The following is a 22,592-nucleotide window of genomic DNA, read 5'->3' on the forward strand; positions in this document are numbered from 1 at the left end:
AAATTCTCTCACGAGAGACCGAAGCATCAGGTGCACATCGCACCGGCTTGATGTCCTATGTGGTACAAGAGTCCTGAAACTGTGGACCTGGCAGGACACGGACCTGGACCAGTCACACACGCAAAAATATCTAGCTGACAATGACAAGTTACCACACACACACACGGAGCAGAAGTCAGCAAACACGATCCAGGGGTGACCCAAGATTAAGCAACAATCAGAAATAGACGGTAACCCCCATGCTTACAGAGAAACGGAGACCGGGAGCAATTAAAAAAGACCAAAATCGAGGCATCAACTTGAGCAAGAACTAAAAGAACATGTTGGAAGGAAGAAAAAGTCACCGAAACACAAAGTGAATGGCTGACGCAGATGAGAGGCCACTCAGGAGCAAAGAAAGGCCTGGAGAAACTCACGAGGCAGCAGCAAAGAGGCAGCGATGGGACGTGTCAGAGGGACGGACCAACACGGAGCGACAAGGTTCAGTATGCTGCCGACTCAAGGTCCAGAGGTAAGACTGGAGAAAGAGGTCACAGTTGAAAAAACAAACCTGATAGAATCGATTAGGGAAAAAAGGAACCCTCACGTTTAATAAGTGCAAGTCCCAAGCAGGAGTTCTAGAAAATCCTCATTTAGACCCACCACGGTCAAAGTAGCAGAACCCAAGGATGGAGACGATCTTAACAGCCAGCAGGAATGTCAGCTGTACACAGGGGCCCTGTGAGGTTTCAGGAGTAAGGGGGAAACATTAGCTTCCCCCTAAATGCTGAGCTTAGAGCACAGCCCACGCACCCAGCAGAGCTGGTCAGACAGTGGCCACAACGCCGCTGCTGAGAAGACGGGCTCCGCCCCGAGGAACGGGCAGCGGCCCCAGGTATCCGGGCGGCGGGGGAAGCGCGGCTGTGCTGCGGGACCGGGCGGCTCCTGAAGGGTCAGCCATCTGACCGGGGGAGGAGGCCGGCAGGGCCTTGGAGAAGGAGCTACGGTGCTGGAGACACGGCTCGTCTTCGACACACTGGGTGCAAGTCCTGGGTCAGCCATCTACTATGATGGGACTTGGGACAGGCAGCCACAGTGAAGAGAGAAGTGGCGTCACTCCGCCACAGGGACGCCCGGTGAGGACTCAATGCCTGGGATTCTATGGCAGCGCCACCCAAAGACCCAAAGCAAAACCATCCAGTGATGACTGATAGTTCAAGAGGCCTTACATTCTTCATCCCGCTTTGTCTCATGTTATCTGATCTGCTCTTCGTAACCGGTCACCGAAGCAGGACAAACAGTAAGTTCTCCTGAAAACTGACTGGGAACAGAACAGCCCCCTGGTTAAGAACACAGGCCTTGTGGCGTGAATCCGAGCTCCACCATGTCCTAGCTGTGTGGCCTGAGCAAGTCACTGAACTGCTCTGTGCCTGCTTCCTCACCAGGAAAGAGGGGACAGCCATTGTGACCAACTCACAGAGTGAATTTATTATTCATGCTTAATACCTACTCCCGGCCAAATCCTAAACTTGGCACAGTATGAAAAAGCCAAAAGACAAAAGTCGCTGCCTTTACAAAGCAAAACAAACAAGGAACACAGAAATGTCTCAGGTAATAAGAACTGCAATGAAGGACACACCCAGGGGACAGAGTGATGGACGGTGGCAGGGCTGGTTTACACAGGACAGTCAAGCAGGGCCTCTCTGAAGACATGACATTTGGTGTTTTTTTTTTTTTTAAGATTTACTTATTTATTTGAGAGGGGCGGATAGGAGGAGAGAGCACGAACAGGGCAGAAGGAGGGAGACAGAGAATCCTTGAGCAGACTCCCAGCTGAATGTAGAGCCCGACTAGGGGTTCAGTCCTAGGATCCAGAGATCATGACCCGAGCGGAAATCAGAAGTTGGATGCTCAACCAACTGAGCCACCTAGGCGCCCCTGAAGACATGGTATTTGAACTCAGATCTGAAAGGTAAGAAACGAGTGAAATGAAATGAAAAGAAGGGAAAGGGACAGTGTTTCCAGCTAGAATGGAGAGACTACAGTGAGGGGTAACTGAACGAACGCCCAGGCTCAGCGCCGGACACAGCGCACAGCACGCATCTCACTCCCAGCAGCTGGGAGGAGGACGGTTACTGCAGCTGCAGTGCTGCACGGGGCTGGCCAGCAGCTGTACGTCTCTGGAGAAAAGCATCCACTGGAAGGAGGGCTGGGGCAGGGTTCCCGGGCCTTATACAGATGCCCCAAACCCACTGGTGATTAACCAGCACCAGCACCAGCACAATCTCCCAGCCTGGAGGAGGAGGAGGAGGAGGGAGAAGGGACATGAGGAGCCCAAGTGGGCTCAGCAAGGGAGGGAAAGAAAGTCCACTGGCCCAGCACTGCCGTGACTCCTGCCATCTTGCTCCTGCTAGTCCATAGTCTAGGCTTTTCTGTTTACTAAAGGAGTCCAACCAACATACCTTCACTGACAACTGAGCTCACGGGCTTAGGCAGTTAAGAGAGTGAGTCAGTGTCACAGGGCCTCAGCACTACTGCTGAAATTAGAACCCAAGTCTCCTGATTTACGTGCATCTCTCTGCTTCTCCAATGGGCCACTGTCCTCTTCCAAGCTAGAACTTGGGTCATCTCAGGTCAACTGAGCTCCAAGCTCTTACTCTGAAGCAAACGCGGAGCAGCCCCCATCCGGCACGTAACGGAAATCGTGTACTAAATGATAATCTACTGTATTAACTTGACCCCAAACTAACTCAAGTATTAGTTTTACACTTAACCGTGTCCTGCAGCAGCCAGTGACCCTGTTTTAAATTAGAATCTGACTTACATCTTCTGGAATTCGAAAATGCAGTGAAGCAAAACATGCCAACATTCAAGCCTGAACTGATACTTGGTTATTAGCTCTGCTAAATCCTCACCTCCTGGTCTGGTAACTACCCCGAGACAGCATTCTCTGATAAAGTCTGGCATCTCGTAGGGAGATACCAGGGGAAGACAAGAGCAAGGTCACGTGCTTATCTCTTCCTTACTCCCCACTCGGTGCAAATGAAAACTCTGGCGTCAGAAGGTTTCTGAAAATGTCGTCAAAATACTGTGAGAGACAAAATGACTTTTCATATCAGGAAGATGGGTGTTTTAAAATCGCTGGCAGTGAAGTCAATCATGTTTGTGAGTTCTTTGTGCATTTCTAAATTTTAACAGAATAAGACTATAAATGATTATATGAAAAGGACCAAAGGGGTTTAGCAAATGGTAAAAATCTCTAAGGTTTAAGCTTTCTACAGACTTAAAGTCATCATGATTCTCTTCCAGAGAATGCAGTTTTATTAGAATTGTCACAATGATCATTCTAACTTGAACCTGAACTATTCACTTCAAAAACAGATCAAATTATATACCGTACCAAGATTTTGATGTGGTTCACTTTCTTCAAACTTTCTTGTAACCGCTGACTCTGCAAAAGACAAAAAACAGCTAATAATCACTATAATTTCATTACATTATATGTATTTAATAATTACTTATAATTTCAGTAGATAAACTTTTTTTTTTTTTTTAAAGATTTTACTTATTTACTCGATACAGAGAGAAAGATCACAAGCAGGCAGAGAGGCACCCAGAGAGAGAAGAGGAAGCAGGCTCCCCGCTGAGCAGAGAGTCCGATACAGGGCTCGATCCCAGGACCCTGAGATCACGACCTAAGCCGAAGGCAGAGGCTTAACCCACTGAGCTACCCAGGCTCCCCAAGCATAACATATTAAGAACTGGTTTTCAGGAGGGTCTTTGAAGGCCAGCAAATCTGTCAGTTAATGGCTCCTGAGTTAGGCTGCCGATTCTTGCTTTTCAACAACTGCAAACGTTCCCCCATGTTTCAGTTGAAAGTTACATGTAGTGCTTCTAGAAAAGCTTTTTCTATAAGACACAAGTGAATTTGTCATATTAGCAACATAAGTCATTCATTCTTTCAAAACCTACTCAATACATGGCAACAAGTTCAAAAATGAACAACTTTATCGAACTGAAAAGCTTCTGTGCAGCAAAGGAAACCAACACCAAAATGAAAAGTCAGCCTACTGAATGGGAGAAGACACTTGCAAATAAATTATTTAATAAGGAGTTAATGTCCAAAATAATGTCCTACAACTCACAGGGAAAAAAAAACAAAATCTGATTAAACAATGGGAAGATCTGAATAGAGATTTTTCCGAAGAAGACATCCAGATGGCCAACAGGTACACGAACAGATGCTCAGTATCACCCCTCATCAGGGAAATGCAAGTCAAAACCACAATGAGATGTCACCCCGCGTCTGTCAGAATGGCCAGTATCGAAGAGAAAAGATACAACAAAGGTGGGCAAGAATGTGGAGAAAATGGCAAATCCTGGAGCACTACTGGTGGAGCGGAAACTGGCACAGCCCCTATGGAAAACCGTACGGGGGTTCCTCAAAGATTTAAAAACAGAACCACCGTATGATTCAGCAATTCCACTTCTGGATATTTATCCAGACAAAGCAAAAACCTCCAATTTGAAAAGAAAACTACACCCCCGTGTTCACTGCAGCATTGTTTACAACAGCCAAGATAAAGAAACAACCTGAGTGTCCATCCATGCATGCGTGAATAAAAGAAGAGGTAGTGCAGAACATACACACACAACGAAGTTTTATTCACCATAAAAAAGAATGAAATCTTGCCATTTGCGACAACCTGAAGGGACCTTCAGGACAATATGCTAAGTGAAGTAAGTGAGACAAGAAAGACAAATACTGTATGATATCACGTCTGCGGGCATCTAAAAGAAAACAAAAATCCCACAAGCTCATAAATACAGAGAACAGGCTGGTGGCCGCAGAGGCAGGGGATGGGAGCTGGGAAAGATAGGTAAAGGTGGTTCAAAGATACAAATTTCCAGTTGTAAAATAAGTCAGTCACAGGGATGTCATGTTCAGCATGGTAACGACGGTTCTGAACTATACTGCTTATCTGCAAATCGCTGAGAGCAAATTTTGAAAGTCCTCATCACAACAGAAGATAATTCTGTAACAATGAATAGTGACACGTGTTAACTGGACTTGTAACCGTGGCGATTACTTTCCAGTATACACAAACACCGGTTCGTTATGCTGTTCATTAGGCTGTCCTCCGGAGACTGATAAAACGTTACATGCCAGTTAGAGCTTAAAACCCCCCCACAAAGCTACTGAGTGCAAAGGCACACAAGACACAGAACAGGACACTGGGGAAGAAGAGCCAAGGTAAGCGAGGAAATGCTGTTCAGAGAATGGGTCTACAATACGCACACCTGAGTTAAAAATCTCACCTACAGGACAAGGCCCAAGTCCATCTGCCACTTACTAGCTATGACCTTGGACACCTTGTTCAGCCTCTCTGTGCTTTGGGTCCGTCGATGAGAAAACCAGGAGGGTAGCTATCTGACAGGGTTGTTCGGCAGGAGCCTGGAAACAGCCTCTAGAACACCATGTGCGTTGCCTGTGCGATGACCCCCTCCTCATTGCACTGCTAGCTCCGTCCCAGGTCTCATTATTGATGTGGGATCAACGAGCAGCTACTTCATAGCGTTGGGCTCATTCATTCCGCAGTTATTTACTGAGCATCAGACACTGGAAAACCCCTCACGAAAACTACCCAGTACGCCATTACCTGTGGCCTTCGTGTCTAGGAACGTTCGAATGAGACCACGCACGCGCACTACTGTGTGCAGAGTAAACGCTCTGTAGCTGCTTTCCAGGAGGAGGATGAGGACGGTGATGACGATGATGACGGGAGGAAGCGGAGGAGGAGGATACCCGGAGAGGCATGACCGTACCGATAACCACATGTGCTACGTGTCCCCGCAGTCTCACGCGCACTCGGAGCAGCTGGGAGTCAGCGACAGGCCATCAGAGGCGCTCGGCGGTCCTGGGACCAGCTACGACGCTTGCATGCAGGAAGACAGAGCCGCAGTGACCTCAAGGGCTTGGGAGCGGACTTCTCATTATTTTCCTGTGCTCTGCAAGCCTGAGGGAGTTGAGGAGCCCTCCCCTGACGCCCAGACCTTCCCTGCAGTCCCCGCGTTACCACGGCAATAAAGGCCTCTCCCTTCTGAACAACCAAACCTCAAGACATGAGCCCAGAGTCCAGTGACCACATTTTTTCCAAAATGTGTTCCTGTAAACCTAATGAACAGAAACCTCAAAATCATCTCGTGTAAAAATCAAACTACTTCATTTACAGTGTTTCTGCTGCATTAGAAATGAGTGTTAGAATGAACGATCCTGACATGACAAACCCAAAGACAGCTGCTATAGGGACGCGAAGACACTAGTTTCCCCTAAACATAAAAATGACACGTGAGGAAATATCGATTCCACAGAACGCATTTAAAACAAAGATTTATTTTTAAATCCGTCTGCACGGGATCAAGCACTACTCTAAGAGCCTCACAGTCTGAGCTCATTCAGTCCTACAATCTCTTATTATATAACCCGTCTACCAGGTAAGCAAACAGGCGACGTCAAGCTTCCAGACTCAGCTCTCAAACGGCACAAACATGACTTTCTTTGCTATCTAAACTAGAGCGTAATTACACCTTCACAATGAGAACACCTCACACGGAAGGAAGGAAAATTACAGAACTGTCCCTAGAGCCTTGCCATTTGGGAGCCCAAACCAGCTGGTATTAAAAATATGCAGCCCAGGGGCGCCTGGGTGGCTCAGTGGGTTAAAGCCTCTGCCTTCGGCTCAGCTCATGATCCCAGGGTCCTGGGATGGAGCCCCGCATCGGGCTCTCTGCTCAGCGGGAAGCCCGCTTCCCCCTCTCTCTGCCTACTTGTGATCTCTGTCAAATAAATAAAATCTTAAAAAAAAAAAAACCAACAACAACACAGCCCATCTATCATCAACCCCTAGCAGCCATATTTCCTCCCCGCTCAAGAAACAGCCAGTCAGGGACCTCATTTACCACCCTCCCCCACCACCCCCTTTTGCTTCCTTCTCCAATCCTTGGCTCTCATCTTGTGACTCCTCCTCTCATCCTGTGTTCACATGAGCATTTCTCTGAACTCATGTCTATAGACGCAACCACTGGGACACCCCTGCAGTCCCTCCCAGAACTTTGCACAGGAAATGTACGCATGCTCTCCGGTCACTTAGGAGAAGCCAAATCCAGGCAACAAGGTCATGGACGGCGGGTGAGGCAATGGGGCAGTTTTCTGTCACTGCTTTTGCCACAGTATTGGTGGCTCATTCAAACTTGAGGTTTCTACTCACCAGCTGGCAGGCGTGCTTAATCCTCTCCACAATCCCATCAAGCCCCAAGTACTGTAAAGACAACCACAGCGGCAGGGCACGGAGTTTGTCCGCTGGCTTGTTTGATGTAAGACCGGCAACTAAAGTCTAAAGAAGCCAATATGGTTTTAGTGATCAAAGCCAATGAAGACACAGATTAGTCACCATTTTCCTTTGCACTTAGTGTGTGTCAGATGCTACAGCAGGCACTTGGCTGGACTTATTTGTCTGATCACCTAAAGGCTCCAGGAGGGGAGTAATCTAGACAACCCAAGTCAGAGAACTTGCTTTCAAGGGTTCACAGCTCAGATGTAGCAAAGCCAGGATGAGAATCCAGATGGGTCCCGTCCCAGAGCCAAAGCTGTTCTGAGTGTCTTCAAACAGGGGACCATTATCAACTCAACAAGACATTAACTGCTTTAGTAAGAATCACTCAAAGCTTATTTTGCATAGCAGTCTGTCACTGAGAGATCGACTATTAAGAACCACTTCTTAGGAAAAATACACTACAATCTTCTAGATAATGGAGATTGAGAGCTTTAATGACTTTTAATAGGTCACTTCTGGGAACCTTTTCTAAGGAAATAATTTGAAGTACAGAAAGATGCTCATTATTTTAGTAACAAAAATTTGAAAACATCCTCAAAGTTGACAAATGGAGAATGATTAAATCGAGGTAAGTAAGAGAATATTACACAGTCATAAAATGTCATAAAACGTTCTTCATACACATGGGGGCCTATGAGAATAAATTAAAAAAACATACACAGTACTGTTTCATTTATGTTAGAAATATTTTTTTGATTAAAAAAAAAAAAGTCACAGAACTGGCATTAAGGAAATTTTTCACTTTTTCCATGTTTTGCTCCCAGACTCCAGAGTGATTATTAGCCACTCCCCAGTCCCTCTCAGTGAGAGCGAGCTTACCAAGGCTGGATCGTCGTGTTTATAAAGGGTGACCGCAGGGACAGCCGGCAAACCCAGCCACGGACCTGGAGTCAATGTCATGCTATCACATTTGGTTGCAGCCTACCAAAGAGAAAACAACTTTTTGCTACAGACTCTCAGAATCCATTAAACCCAACACCTTCCTCCAATCATTAAAAAACATGAAAAGCCATCAGGGATTGTTGCTGTTGTCTTTAAGTAGGCTCCATGCCCAGCACAGAGCCCAACACAAGGCTTGAACCCATGACCTTGAGATCAAGACGGGAGCCAAAATCAAGAGTTGGATGCTTAACCAACTGAGCTACACAGGCGCCTCGGGGATTAAGTGATTTTTAATCCTTCTTAAAAACACAATATTTATTAAATCAGTCACATACCAGCACTGATGAGGAAACATAACCTAGAGCCAAGGTTGCCAGATTCACACTGGGAAAAAAAAAAAAAATTATTTATTGCTGCTTATTCACTCAGTTTATGCTTTAAAAAAAAAAAAAAAAAAGGCTGTGCTGTTTCAAACTGACATTAAAATGTCTTTCAGCGGGGTTATAAGTGTATCACCAGAAAATGCATATATACAAATTTCAGCAAAACCTTGAAAATGCACTTAAATCAAATGTGTTTCAGGGGATGTCACCTGCTGATGCAACGTAATGGCTGTCTTACTTTTTATCTTTCAAACCTATTATTTTCCAGTCATCAGTGCTTTCCCAGAGTGACAAAATAACCCAGCCCATATGGTGTGCCGGGGGTGGTTTCCTGTAGCTGCCCATTATCCTCCCCTAAGCCATTCTGGGAAACCACCCCCACCTCCTCCATCAGACCACAGCTCTGGGTGGAGACACCACCACCTGCTCCACGGGCGAGCATATCACCTACATGATGGAAGTGGTACCCTTCCCTGGCCACGGCGAAGGACTCAGTAGGAGACTTTTGCTGAGACTTCTGACCCTCAGGACAAAAACCTGGAGAGCAAGCTGCGGCCACTGCAACTACTTTGCCCCAACATCGCAAAGTCTCTATAGGAAGCACCACAGAGGAAATGAGGCCCAGTGACTGGGGCAGAGGGTTGGGGGTGGGGGGGGGGAGATGCCGAGCCCTGGCTGATGCTGTGCCTAAAATAATCCTAACACCACCTTTCTAGTTATGTAAGCCAATAAAATCTCTTCTCGCTCACGCCACTCTGGTTATTTTATTACCTTTACTACCGATCCCAAAGAGTCCTTAGAGATAAACGTTAACAACAAAGTTAAGAGCCTGGACGCCCGCCCCTGATGAGCACTGCGCACAGGCCCACCAGAGAGCCAACCTCGCCCTCCACTCACCCCTCCACGTGAAGCCATATGCCATACTGCTCACAGAGTTCTTTCAAACGTCCAATCTTGTCTGTGTGTCCTACTGCCGCAGTTCCTAGGACGAAATACACAAAAAAGGATACTAAAAGGAACAAGTACTTTGAGTCTTTACAGCATGATAGAAGCTTTGAAATACATTATCTCTCAGAAGGAAGTAACATTATATCCGTTTTACTGAGATTAGCTATGTGAACTGGCTTAAAATCAACTTTTACAAATTGGTTATTCAAATTCCGACGTGTGCGTAGTCTCCGTTGTATGTGTCTATAGATGCAAGCTTGTTAATGCTGTTACTTAAAACCGCTTTATTAAAGCTTTTTTTTTTCCTATCCACTTCATGTTCTTTCAGGAAAAAGGTATTCAAATCTCTCACTAAGATAGTGGGTTTGTCCATTTATGCTTGTATTTTATCAATGTTTCCCAAGGTTTTCCTTTATCTATTTCAGTTATGCTCCTCAGCATTCGTAACTGCTGTGTCTTAGTGGATTACATGCGTTGTAATTAGTGTGGAGTCTACCTTATCTCACACTAACACGCCTACCGTACTTTCGTTCTGTCACTATGTGCCCAAGATACCCGTTTTCACGCTTCCTTTTTGTCACTTTCTGGGTTATTTTTATGTAGGTGTGTCTATTATAAATGTAAATAAATTTGAGGGTTTTTTTTTTTTTAACTCAATACGAGAGGTTCTTTGTTTTAATATAGAACATGCACTCTAAAGTTAGCTGAAACACACTGAGTGCTTTACCCTGTCCCCTTGTTAAGTCCGTTTATACTGCAGGCTGGATAGGCGGGTCCCTCTTCCCAGAACGTGAGTAAAACAGGACTCAGTGCTTTCTCCTGACTGTCCCAAACTTCCAGTTACCAGAATCCCACCTTATTAGGTTGCAAATCCTCACCAACTGCCTCAACAAACACAACCATTGCAAGTGGTTCTTTTGCAGAATTTAGGTCTATAAACCAATTCTAACTGATTTTTGTATACAGAGTGAGGTAAGCAAAAAGTTCAGTTTTGTTTTTTTTCCCCCATGTGCCTATCTCCTTGTCCCAAGATCATTGGTGGAAAAGACCTACCTTTCTTCCTTTGAAATACCTTGGCATCTTTGTAACATGTCAAGTGACCCTGTACATGTAAGTCTATTTCTAAACTCTATTGTCTTCAATTAATCCCACACTGTCCTGATTATCTGTGGCTTTATACTAAGTCTAAAAGCCAGATATAGCCCGAGTCTTTGAATTTTGTTCTTTTTCAAAATTATTTTGGCTATCCTCAAATCCTCTGTATTTCCACATAAATTTTAGAATTGGCTTATCAACTTCTGGAAGAAATTGAAGCCTGCTGAAATTTTGATAGAGACTGATCTGTAGAATCTACAGATTAATTTGGGCAGATTAAGACTTCATAATATTGAGTCTTTCCACAGATGCGTATGCTGTATCATTCTTGAATTTCTCTCAGCAACATTTATAGTTTTCAGTGTACAAATCTTGCATATATTTTATTACATTTATCCATAAAGTTTTCATTTTTTTGATGCTATTATGAATGGCATTTTTAATTGAATTTCAATGGTTTGTTGCTGGTATACAGAAATCCTGCAACCCTGATCAATTTGCTTATTTTCAGAAATTTGCAGAAAATTTGCAGAAAAGTCAATGGCTTTTCTGTAGTTTCCTTATGACTTTCTATCTATATAATCATGCCATCTGCAAGTAAAGACAGCTGGTTCTTTCTAGTACGTGCGTCACATCATTATTTTTCTTGCCTTACGCACTGGCTAGAGCTTCAAGTACAATGCTAAATATGATGAGGGGAGCAGAGCAGAAAGGGGTGGTTGAACTGCCATGTTCAAGGTGGACATTTAAGGATGACATTTAAAAATTCAATTTAGAGGGGCGCCTGGGTGGCTCAGAGGGTTAAGCCTCTGCCTTCGGCTTGGGTCCCTGTTTCAGGGTCTTGCCCCGCTTTGGGCTCTCTGCTCAGCGGGGAGCCTGCTTCCCCCTCTCTCTCTGCCTGCCTCTCTGCCTGCTTATGATCTCCCTCTCTCTGTGTCAGATAAATAAATAAAATAATAAAATTCAATTTAGAAAGGAAGCACATGAAAGAGAGAAGTACAACCTAAATGAGAACAGACACACACCCAATAAACTGACTCCCCAAACAAACCCACAATTAAAGGGAATCAAAGGAGCCCAGTGTAGTACTGTAATTCTCACCACGGTGCTGATACAAACTACCTTAACCATGTGGCGCACAAACATTACTTTAGACTTTTTGTTTTTAAGGCTAAGTACCTAGTCTTTCTCTCATATCTGAAACGGTAGATTCAGTTCATAATACCCACCAGCATTTGCTACAAGCAACAGGGGCAGTTTTCCTCGTTCTATGTCATCTTTAATCAGTTTCTCCAGGAAGGCAACATCCTAGATAAAAAGGCAAACCATAAAAACATGAAGCAACTTGCATAAAAAGCTATACAATAAGAAATTCTAACTTTCAAAAGAAGCAGATGACTCTCAAAATAAATCATGCAAATCAGTTATCTCTTTTTTTTTTTTTTAAAGTAGGCTCCACACTATGACCCTGAGATCAAGACCTAAGCTGAGATCAAAAGTCAGATGCTTAACCAACTGAACCACCCAGGCTCAACTCTTATTCTTGACCATTTTTCTATTTTCACTGATCACAGAGACAAAAATCAAATAGTTTACCTTGAAGACTAAGTACAAAAATCACTTAAATGAGGGCGCCTGGGTGGCTCAGTGGGTTAAGCCGCTGCCTTTGGCTCAGGTCATGATCTCGGGGTCCTGGGATCGAGTCCCGCATCGGGCTCTCTGCTCAGCAGGGAGCCTGCTTCCCTCTCTCTCTCTCTCTGCCTGCCTCTCCGTCTACTTGTGATCTCTCTCTGTCAAATAAATAAATAAAATCTTTAAAAAAAAAAATCACTTAAATGAGATCAAAGTTAAAAACTGCATATATGGGGTGCCTGGGTGGCTCAGTAGGTTAAAGCCTCTGCCTTTGGCTCAGGTCATGATCCCAGGGTCCTGGGATCGAGCCACACATCGGGCTCTCTGCTCAGCGGGGAGCCTGTTCCTCCTCTCTCTCTCTCTGCCTGCCTCTCTGCCTATTTGTGATCTCTGTCTGTCAAATAAATAACTAAATAAAATCTTGGAAAAAAACTGCATATATACAGGACAAATATTTCCCTAATTTTAAATACTTATGAGAATATATTCTCTCAATCCCCCAAAATAACCAAAAATTTATTTCCAATATTACTCATTGATGTATCCAAACCAGAAGATCAAACTACGTTGGAAAAAGAAACAGGGAACCCTAAAATCTATCCCTTTTGTTTCTGGCTTCAGTATGGAAAGGCTTAACACTTGAACGTCTAAAAATCAGCAGAATAGGGGGCGGGAGGGAAAAAAAAAACCAAGATGAAATCAGAGAGGGAAACAAACCGTAAGAGACTCTTAATCACAGGAAACAAACTGAAGGTTGCTAAAGGGGAAGTGGAGTGGGGGATGCGGTAACTGGGTGATGGGCATTAAGGAGGGCATGTGATGTAATGAGCACTGGGTGTTATGTAAGACTGATGAATCACTGAACTCCACCACTGAAACTAATAATACACTATGTTAATTAATTGAATTTAAATTTAAAATTTTACAAATTAAGGAAAAAAAAGCAGAATCCAACTCCAACCCCACATTACAATAAAGAACCTCATTTTTAAAATCTGCCATTTACAAATCCAAACAACAATGATAACCATTCAAAGGATGAGCTTTAGAAGAAATTCTGGTGCTTAACTGGACTCCCAGGTTACTACTTAGAGCACGTGATACAGTAACGACAAGATTCCTTAAGAGGCAGGTGCTCCTGATCTATCTATCACCCAACCTTGATGGACATTCAACCCCAGAAGCATGTACTATGCGGTGGGAAGATAAAAGTGATAAATGAACAGGCCAATAATTATCTGGAGGCCAGCAAACAGAATTCAGTTGAAAGGAAGACAAGGTTTCAAAAACAATTCTGTCTTATTTTACAAACCAAAAAGAGAACTCACCATCTGATGCTGGGATCCAAACATAGTGTTACACGGCACACGACACAAGCAGGGGAAGGGCAACCCGAGCTACAAGAAGAAACACACCATTTCGTAAGAAAGAGCTTTGCCACCATTCACGTACGCCCCCTAAAGAATGTGGCTCTAAGAAACTCAAAATTACCCTTTTTAAACAATATCTCTCCTTAGGAACTCTTAATATTATGAACAGATGCTCAAGTACATCTAGAGAGTCAAGTTTAAAAAAAGGGTGAATTTCCAGGAGCAGAAATTTTTTTTTTTTGAAGATTTTATTTATTTGAGAGAGTGCACACTTGTGAGAGAGCACAAGCAGGGGAGGGGAGAGGGAGAGAGAGAGAAGCAGGCTCCTGGCTAAGCCAGGATCCCGATGTGGGCCTCTATCCCAGGACCCCGGGATCATGACCTCAGCTGAAGGCAGACACTTAACCAGCTGAGCTACCCAGGCACTGAGATTCTTGTAAGAAGATACAGACAATGTAATATTCTGTGTCAACAAAATGAATATCTATCAACTTGTGTTCTAAATGGGTAACTATCTTTGTTATATTCCAGAATATACCAAAAAATAAAAACACATCCAAACCAAGAAACAACCAAGCTCTAAGCATTTTGGGAGATAATTTAGGATCCTTCCTCCAAGCATTAGTGACAAATAACACCAGCAAAAGGCATCCAAAGAACAGGATCTCATTTATGGATCCACCCACTCCTAAAAAAGCAATAAATATGGATTAGCAGATGTACATTTCTTAAAAGAAACGAAGTCAGTGTTATGAATGGAGATAGTAATTGTCAAATAAATTTTATATTCTTTATTTTTAGCTTCCCAATCCTTGAGGAGTTTATAGTTTAAGAAATTTTTAAACAGTGGCAGCATATTGTCCTGTGTAACTAAGACTTGGTAGTACCATTTCGAGACCAAAAATTTAATGAGCACACTTTCTCCCCCTTAGCGGATTTTCTTTTTAAATTATGAAAATGAAGCCCAAGTCAAACACACAATAAAAAATATAGAAGTTTAAAGTGAATATCCCCTCCCACCCCATAAGCCATCAAGCCACTACTGTTAACAAATTAGTATAAAACCTTCTAAATATTTTCTAAGTATTTATGAAAATATTTTTTGAGGGGCACCTGGGTGGCTCAGTGGGTTAAAGCCTCTGCCTTCGGCTCAGGTCATGGTCTCAGGGTCCTGGGATCGAGCCCTGCATGAGGCTCTCTGCTCAGTGGGGAGCCTGCTTCCTCCTCTCTCTCTACCTGCCTCTCTGCCTCTTGTGATCTCTGTCTGTCAAATAAATAAATAAAATCTTGAAAAAAAATAAAAAATATATTTTTTGATATGAAAAACATGCACATGTACATTTTCTTTCTTTAAAGCAAGCTCTGTGCCCAATGTGGGGCTTACACTCATGACCCCGAGATCAAGAGTCACATGTTCCACTGACTGAGCCAGCCAGGCACCCCACACATAAACACTTTAAAAAACATGAATATGGGGACACCTGGGTGGCTCAGTGGCTCCGCTGCCTTCGGCTCAGGTCATGATCCCAGGGTCCTGGGATCAAGTCCCGAGTCGGGCTCCTTGCTCAGCAGGGAGCCTGCCTCTCTCTCCGCCTCTGCCTGCCTCTCTGCCTGCTTGTGTGCTTTCTCTCTCTCTCTTTCTGACAAATAAATAAAAATAAAATCTTAAAAAAAAATATGAATATGACCACTGTATATATACTATTCTGCCATCTGCCTGACTTAACAAAATACCTTTATACATTTTTTTTTTCAAGTAAGCTCTACACCCAGTGTGGGGCTTGAACTCATGACCCCAAGACTAAGAGTTGCATGGTCTTATGACAGTACACCGGTGCCCCCATACAGCTTTTGAAAATTGGATTGCTGTTCCTAAGCATTGGGAATGTCCCAATTCCAACTGGAATTGCTGTCCCAATTGTCCCAACTGTCTTGCTGACCCAAGACAACTGTGGGTCCATAAGAACCTGGCCTGTAGTAGTTAGGAAGTAATGTGTTCCAGGTTTTTGTAAGGATATTATAAATCTGCTCTTTCTGTACGCACTCAGAAGAGGACATAAGGGGCACCTGGTGGCTCAGCTGGTTAAGTATCTGACTCTTGGTTTCGGCTTGGGTCATGATCTCAGGGTTGTGAGATCAAGCCCCATGTTGGGCTCTGCGCTCAGTGCAGAGTCTGTTGTCCCTCTCCCTCTGCTCCTCTCCCTGCTCTTGCTTATAAACAAATAAAATCTGGAAGAAAAAAAAATGACATAATTTCTTGCCAACAATGACCACAGCTCCTAATCAACTTAAGTCCCTGAGTTTCCCCCCATGTATCTCCCCAGGACTCCTCCATCTTACAAAAGACAAACCCTCTAATCCTATGGCTTTGCCTTAAAACAATCTTGGCCAAGAGGCTGAACACTTTTTTGTAGGCCCCCTAATCGGGCTATATGTACCATGAAATTAAAAAATGGTAATGCTCTTTGATCTAGCAATTCTAGATAGATTCTGAAAATCTATTTAAACAATATAATATAGAAAATATTTCCTTAATACAGAAGAAGTTATGTACACAAAGATGTCCAAAATAATCCTATGGAAAAAGCATTACCTGAAAATGGTCAGATAAAAGAAGGTGAACACTTTAATTGCCCAAAAGGGAAACAGTATTTAAAATACCATACAGTCACGTAAAGGAATATTATGAAGATATTAAAAATAAACTGCAGTTGGAAGAACTGTTCAAACAGTGTATGTACCGGTTATAACACTAAATGAAAAAAGCCAGACATAACCACGTAAAAACACATAACCGTGTAAAAACTCTGCGCAAAAAAAACCATGTTGACTGTGGTTGCCTCTGCGCAACTGAACACACACACACACACCCCGCACACCTGGGAGGCTCAGTTGGGTAAGTGTCCACCTCTTGATTTCAGCTCAGGTCATGATCTCAGGGATGTGAGACTGAGCCCCACGTCAGGCTCCACGCTGAGTATGGAGCCTACTTAAGATTCTCTCTCTCCCTCTTCCCTTTCCCACGGCTTGCACGAGCGTGTGCTCTCTCTCAAATATATATATGTTTTTCACACACAGACACATATATATCCGAAAATTCATTAATATACTTTAATATATTTGCTGACAATGACAAAACAAGCAATATATGTTTCTTTCCTTTTGAAACTGGAGCTAAAGAAATGGGTGTATTACATACTATCAAGTTTCAGGACAGAACAAAACACAATTGCTTTAAAATATCCACCGTATACCACCTTACCTGATTACAAAGGTACTGGCCCAGGCCAGGCCTAGCAGCAGCGCTAAGATATATGACAGGTTTTTTATTATATAACACATTGAAACCATCCACTACAAAGTCTTCATAACGAGAATGAATAGCAAGCCTGCAGATCTTTGCAAGTCCTTCTCTTTCTTCTTCGTGGAAATAGGCGCAGCCATTTTCATACCTGTTAAGAGACAGCCATATATCAATAAGGTCTTATCGTTGGGTAACTCGGATTTTACAATCCCAGTCTTATAATCCTGGAAATGATTCCTTTTTAACCTAGAAACTGTCACCTAGAACGGTCAGAGGGAGATAGGGGTCACCCGCATCATAGATGGCTGACCACACCTTACAGCTGGAGGCTATAAGGAACAGAGGAAGGGCACCTGGACGGCTCAGTCGGTTGAGCCTCCAACTCTTGATTTCGGCTCAGGTCGTGATCTCAGGGTCCTGAGACTGAACCCTCAGAGGAGCTACCTGCTCAAGCAAGGAGTCTGCTTGTCACCCTCTCCCTCTGCCCCTCCCTCTGCTCACTCACTGTTTCAAATACATAAATCTTTGTTTATGCCTCAGAAGAGAGGCAACGATCCTTCATCTGTACTCAATTCCACAGAGAGCAGCGACCATGAAAAACAGCAGAGCAGAGGAATCTCTCTGATGTAAAAAGGCCGAAATCGGGGCCACCTGGGTGGCTCAGTGGGTTAAGCCTCTGCCTTCGGCTCAGGTCATGATCCCAGGGTCCTGGGATTGAGCCCTGCATCAGGCTCTCTGCTCAATGGGGAGCCTGCTTCCCCCTCTCTCTCTGCCTACCTCTCTGCCTACTTGTGATCTCTCATTCTCTGTCAAATAAATAAATAAATAAAATCTTTCCAAAAAAGGCGGAAATCGTGGTTTTGGCTTATTCTACAAGAAGGCCAGCATAGATAACACACTCAAGCTTCTTAGCAGTTTTAGTTCTAAAACATCCGAAGTAAATAAAATTGTCAAAAATGCTAGGCAACCCAACTTTTGCTTTTGCTATTATCTGCCTGGGGCCAATTACTCTTCTCAGTCTGCTTTCTAGAAAAGGAGAGAGAATTTCAATTACAGGTGGTAGACTATTACTAGAATAGAAGAAAATTTCTTCTTTGCAATACAGTTACCAATACAATTTATATTCTCATCAGGCCAAGCTCTTTCCCAACATCTGAAAGCATGTCTCTCACGTTAAATCTTACAGGGTTACGCAAACATCTCTTTTCATTATAAGTAACAGCATAAACACAAAAATACCACTGGTCCTGTGTCTTCTACTGACTCCTCACCTGCTATAATTCCTTAATAATGCCAACATTATTAGAGCATAAAGCAAATCTCCATTTCATAACACACACTCAAATTCCTTATGGCAGCATTTCCCTTCTACTAAAGCCCAAGCTAGTATTTTGATTAAAAATACTTCAAGCATTTTTCCTACTCTATCTTCTATCAACATATGCCAAGCAGGAATCCTAAAAATAACTAACTCTGACATTATCCAAACTATATGTGCATATGTTCTTGGCTCTTGACATATGCTCATTCCTTCACTCATTTAATCCTCGTAACAATACCATGACATAAATATTAATGTTATCCCCATTTAATAAAACTGAGACATTATAAGATTAAGAAACCCTTCAAGAGGAAAGGGAAAAAGCAGACATGAACTTAAGTAGCACAGCTCCAAAAAATAATCTGTACCCAATTCATGTGTGTCCTTACCTGAAAATTCTGCATAGCCATAATGTAGTGTCTGAAAGTATCCTGGTCGTAAGTTTTCTAAGCTTCTCTTTGTCCAGGGTCGAAATATAAGCTCCCAGACTATGCCCCAGCAAAGCTATATGACCTTGTTCTCCAATATTCTGGATTCTATTAATCAAAATGAATTATATTAAAAGACTATTTATGTAAAATTTTTATTTTTTTTAATTTAAAAAATTTATTTAAAATAGGAATAAAGCAATAAAACAAAACCTAGAGACACAGGGTTTTCACAGAAATCTGTCAGACTTGAAATCCACTTAATGGCCTAGAAGTCAAATATTCAGATAAATTTAGGAAATTCATGTATATAAAGTACTGATAATCTGGGGAACAAAAAGATTTTAAAAATTCAAATCCTAGGAGATATATATCCTTTTCATTGAATATCTACTAAATATACGAACTGTGAATAATTTTCTGTCCCCATTTTTTTTTTTTAATTAAATGTCAGCTGTAAGAACTACAGAGCATAGTGCTGAGATACACTGGGCAGAAAATTTTCTCAAAGAATCATTAGATGAAGATCAATTCCCCCCCCCCACACACACACTGTCTGTGGGCTGTTTATAACAATACAGCAAATTCAAGGAGAACCATGTAGCATTTTATGCATAATTAAAATGGAAGGACTAATTTCCCTTACAAAAAGTAAAAATCGATAAGAATAAGACCAAAAAATTGGACAGAATACTGAGCAAAGGATATATTTCATAAAAAAGGAAATATAAATGGGCCTTAAAATACATAAAAAGAAACCGAACCTGACTCATAAGGAAAATGTGAACTAAAATTATGCCGACATATCACTGCTCACCTTGCGGACTGGCAACCATCCTTAGGTCTGCTAAGAGCCTCGTAGGCAAGGTGTGGGCAGAGAGATATTCTCATGCACTGCTGGTGGGCCTATAAACTGGCATAATTCCATAGGAAATTTGGCAGTATCTATCAAAATTACAAATATACAAACTATCTGGCCTAGAGATACCACTTTAGGACTTCGATCCCCAGAAGCCCTCGTCTGTATGATAAATGACACACGTACAGTTACTGGCAGCCGCCATGCTTGCAACAGTAAACATGAACAGGAGACCAGTTAAATAAGATATGGTTCATTCATCAAAAGGAAAACTAAACAGCTCTTACAGGCAAAAGCTCTTTGTATACCGATAAATAATAAACTCCAAGACATAAATGAAAACAGCAACGTGCAGAACTACGTACAGTATTTACAGACTGGAGGGAACGGAGACTTTGCTTGTGTACACATACACATACGGTATCTCTGAAGAACACATGAGAACAAGTGTGGAGAGGGAGGGGAAGAGTATGAAGGAAATTCCCCCTTTCATCCAAGGCCTCTGTAATTTTGGAATTCACATCAGTTTTGGGTTCAGGTAACACATGCCATCGTATCACTGGCCGAAAACTGACTTTTTTATTGTTTGAAATTTGAAAAAGGAGAATGCCATTACTTATCTCCCCCCAAATGAAATGTAAAACAACTAACCATGAAACTAAATAAATAGCTAAGTTAGATGAATAAAAATAAACGGATGATTCACAGACAGCGGGGCCTGCCACCCACAGATTCAGCTGCTGTTCTCAGCGGTCCACGGCGGGAGCATGAGGCAGAAGCCAGCCGTGGCAGAAAGCCCTCAGCAGTGTTCTCTGGTCTCTGTGCCAGCCCCTCTCTAAGACCTGATGCCAGAGAAACTACAGGATTGAGTCTGAGTGAGCGCCATCCTTCCTAGGGAAGTATGTTCCCTAAAATATATTAAATGTCTCTCCGAAAGGGAAGAAATGACCACTGTTTTAGTATCACACGTAACTCTGAATGAAACATAGCTCTGTTTTGGCAACTTGTAAGAATGCAATCACCGTTTACAGGGGGAAAAAAAAAAAAAAGAATGCAATCACTATCAAAATCAAGAACGCATATACTTTCAAACAGGAGCCGCCAACCGTCCACATTACCGGGCACTCTGGGGCTCCTCGTCTTCATCTCCGTGCATCAGGTTCTGGACTAACTGCAGGAGGCTCACCATGTCTTGTCCACTGCAGAGCGAGAAGAGAGCTGACGGGTGGGTGGAAAGAGCACACATCCCTCACCACTCTACCTCCCTCACTTGAACCAGCTCTGGGGAGTTGTTCTTTTTAAATTGAGCATAAGAATGTGCTTGAGATACACTAGACATCTTTGAAAAACAAACCTCAAATGAACCGAATTCGCAATATAACCATGTCATTATTAAATCTTCCACCCAAACAGAAGATCGATCTCTGAAATTTCACCAGTATCACGTCAGCATTATTTCTCTACCTGTTCATTTGAGTCCAAGGAGAACATTTAATAAGCATGTTAAAGAACCAACACAGTCTTTTTAAGATGCTGGAAGGTCACAGCGGGACTAAGACTACTCTGAGGCCACTGGTACGGCTGGTTTCCCTCCACGGAGGAGTCTTGCCGGGCTGCCCTAACAGACTTAAACATGTATGCAAACACCGCTGCTTACCCCCACTCCCTCAGGCAGGGAAACTGGACATCTACTTCGAGGGCAAACAGTTTTACTTCTATCCAAGATATGTTATTAAACGCTTATTACATGACGGGTTGAAAACTTAGGAGGAGAATTTGAATGGCTACGGTAGTAAGCAATGACAAGGTGACTTGTAGTAACTGTAATGTAAAAATAGTATTACTCCATTAATGAGAATACGACTAACAAAAAGGATCTCTTTGAAAATGCAGCACAGACAAAACAATGCCCTAATACCCCTTCTCCCCAAGGTGCTGACCTTCATGTGAGAGGGGCTCTGGCCCTCGGACACTGTGGAGAGAGCGGGGGCTAGGCACGTGACCTTGAGCAAGCTGCTGAAACTCCCTCAGCCCCACTACAGAACTGTGAGGACACAATCAGTGCACGGAACACGTTTATCGCCGTGCCTGGCAAACACGATCTCCCAGGTTGGTGTCAGCATTATTAAGCGTGACTGCTCCCGCTCTGTGGCTTTAATGCCTTCCCATTCTGAGAATTCGAAAAGTCCCTGCTACTACCTCTTGCAGGGAAATTTCTGTGGGATCAGCAGAACCCTTTCATTCTCTTCCAGAGGTGTGAGAAGAGGGGGATTTGTGCTCTCAGCTGCAGAACTCACTTCACATCCAAGGGCTTCAGATCAGTACAGTCAGGCTACAGGCAGGAAGCCTATCGTAAAATGCTAGTATCTGGGTGTATTAGACAGGATACTAATTGACACAAGTGGTCCTTCCTCCATGCTTCTCTTTTGCAACCTTGCATATATTCACATACAGGTCAAAGGACAATTGAAGGGAGTTGTACTGTTTACCTATGTGCAGTTTCCTGGTTATAAAAAAAAAAGCTTGAGGGAAGCTGGGCTGGAACTTTAATTCCAGACTGAGTCTTAACATCCGGTGAATATCTTAGGTACACAGCTACTTATTTTTCTGATCTTTGCCTACTAGCTTCAACCATACACACTGGACAGATTGGCTTAGTTGCCAAAAAAATATATATATATAAATCACCCTGCCTACAAAAGATTGAATCTGACATTTTCATTTTACTGTATTATAAAAATGATACGTCTTATCAAATTAATTTATCTCTTACCATAAAGCCCAGTCTACTGAATAGAGGACAGGTTTCAAGGATGAACTAAGTATGACAGTCGAGTTACAGAATTTTAAGTTTGTGCATCACTTTTGAGTCCTGAAGTTCTTAAATTCTGAATGGGAAATTAAATTAAATGCTGAATGGGAAAGGGCGAGAAGCAGGCAGATTTAGCATTATCACAACTAGCCAACGGCATTCCAGTTTTCTGATACGACACGGTA

At 43.0% G+C, this 22,592-nt stretch overlaps 1 protein-coding gene and 1 non-coding gene across 7 annotated transcripts in view; both read right to left on the reverse strand.

The window, feature by feature from the left end:
• Positions 1-22,592, reverse strand: part of PDXDC1 (pyridoxal dependent decarboxylase domain containing 1) — a 56,928-nt gene that overhangs the window by 14,536 nt on the left and 19,800 nt on the right. For all 6 annotated transcript variants that reach the window (XM_047714097.1, XM_047714095.1, XM_047714094.1 and 3 more), the window contains 10 exons: positions 20,714-20,794; positions 18,698-18,844; positions 16,946-17,135; positions 13,642-13,710; positions 11,911-11,989; positions 9,536-9,620; positions 8,591-8,639; positions 8,193-8,294; positions 7,248-7,373; positions 3,380-3,430 (listed from right to left, as the gene is read on the reverse strand). In XM_047714097.1, coding sequence (XP_047570053.1) covers positions 3,380-3,430; positions 7,248-7,373; positions 8,193-8,294; positions 8,591-8,639; positions 9,536-9,620; positions 11,911-11,989; positions 13,642-13,710; positions 16,946-17,135; positions 18,698-18,844; positions 20,714-20,794 — 979 coding nt within the window. The remainder of the gene's footprint in view (positions 1-3,379; positions 3,431-7,247; positions 7,374-8,192; positions 8,295-8,590; positions 8,640-9,535; positions 9,621-11,910; positions 11,990-13,641; positions 13,711-16,945; positions 17,136-18,697; positions 18,845-20,713; positions 20,795-22,592) is intronic.
• Positions 20,091-20,160, reverse strand: LOC125091223 (small nucleolar RNA SNORD45). The gene has a single exon (XR_007124620.1). It is a non-coding gene; the product is annotated as a small nucleolar RNA SNORD45 (small nucleolar RNA).

Source organism: Lutra lutra, chromosome 18, assembly GCF_902655055.1.
Source record: "Lutra lutra chromosome 18, mLutLut1.2, whole genome shotgun sequence".
NCBI classification, from domain to species: domain Eukaryota; kingdom Metazoa; phylum Chordata; class Mammalia; order Carnivora; family Mustelidae; genus Lutra; species Lutra lutra.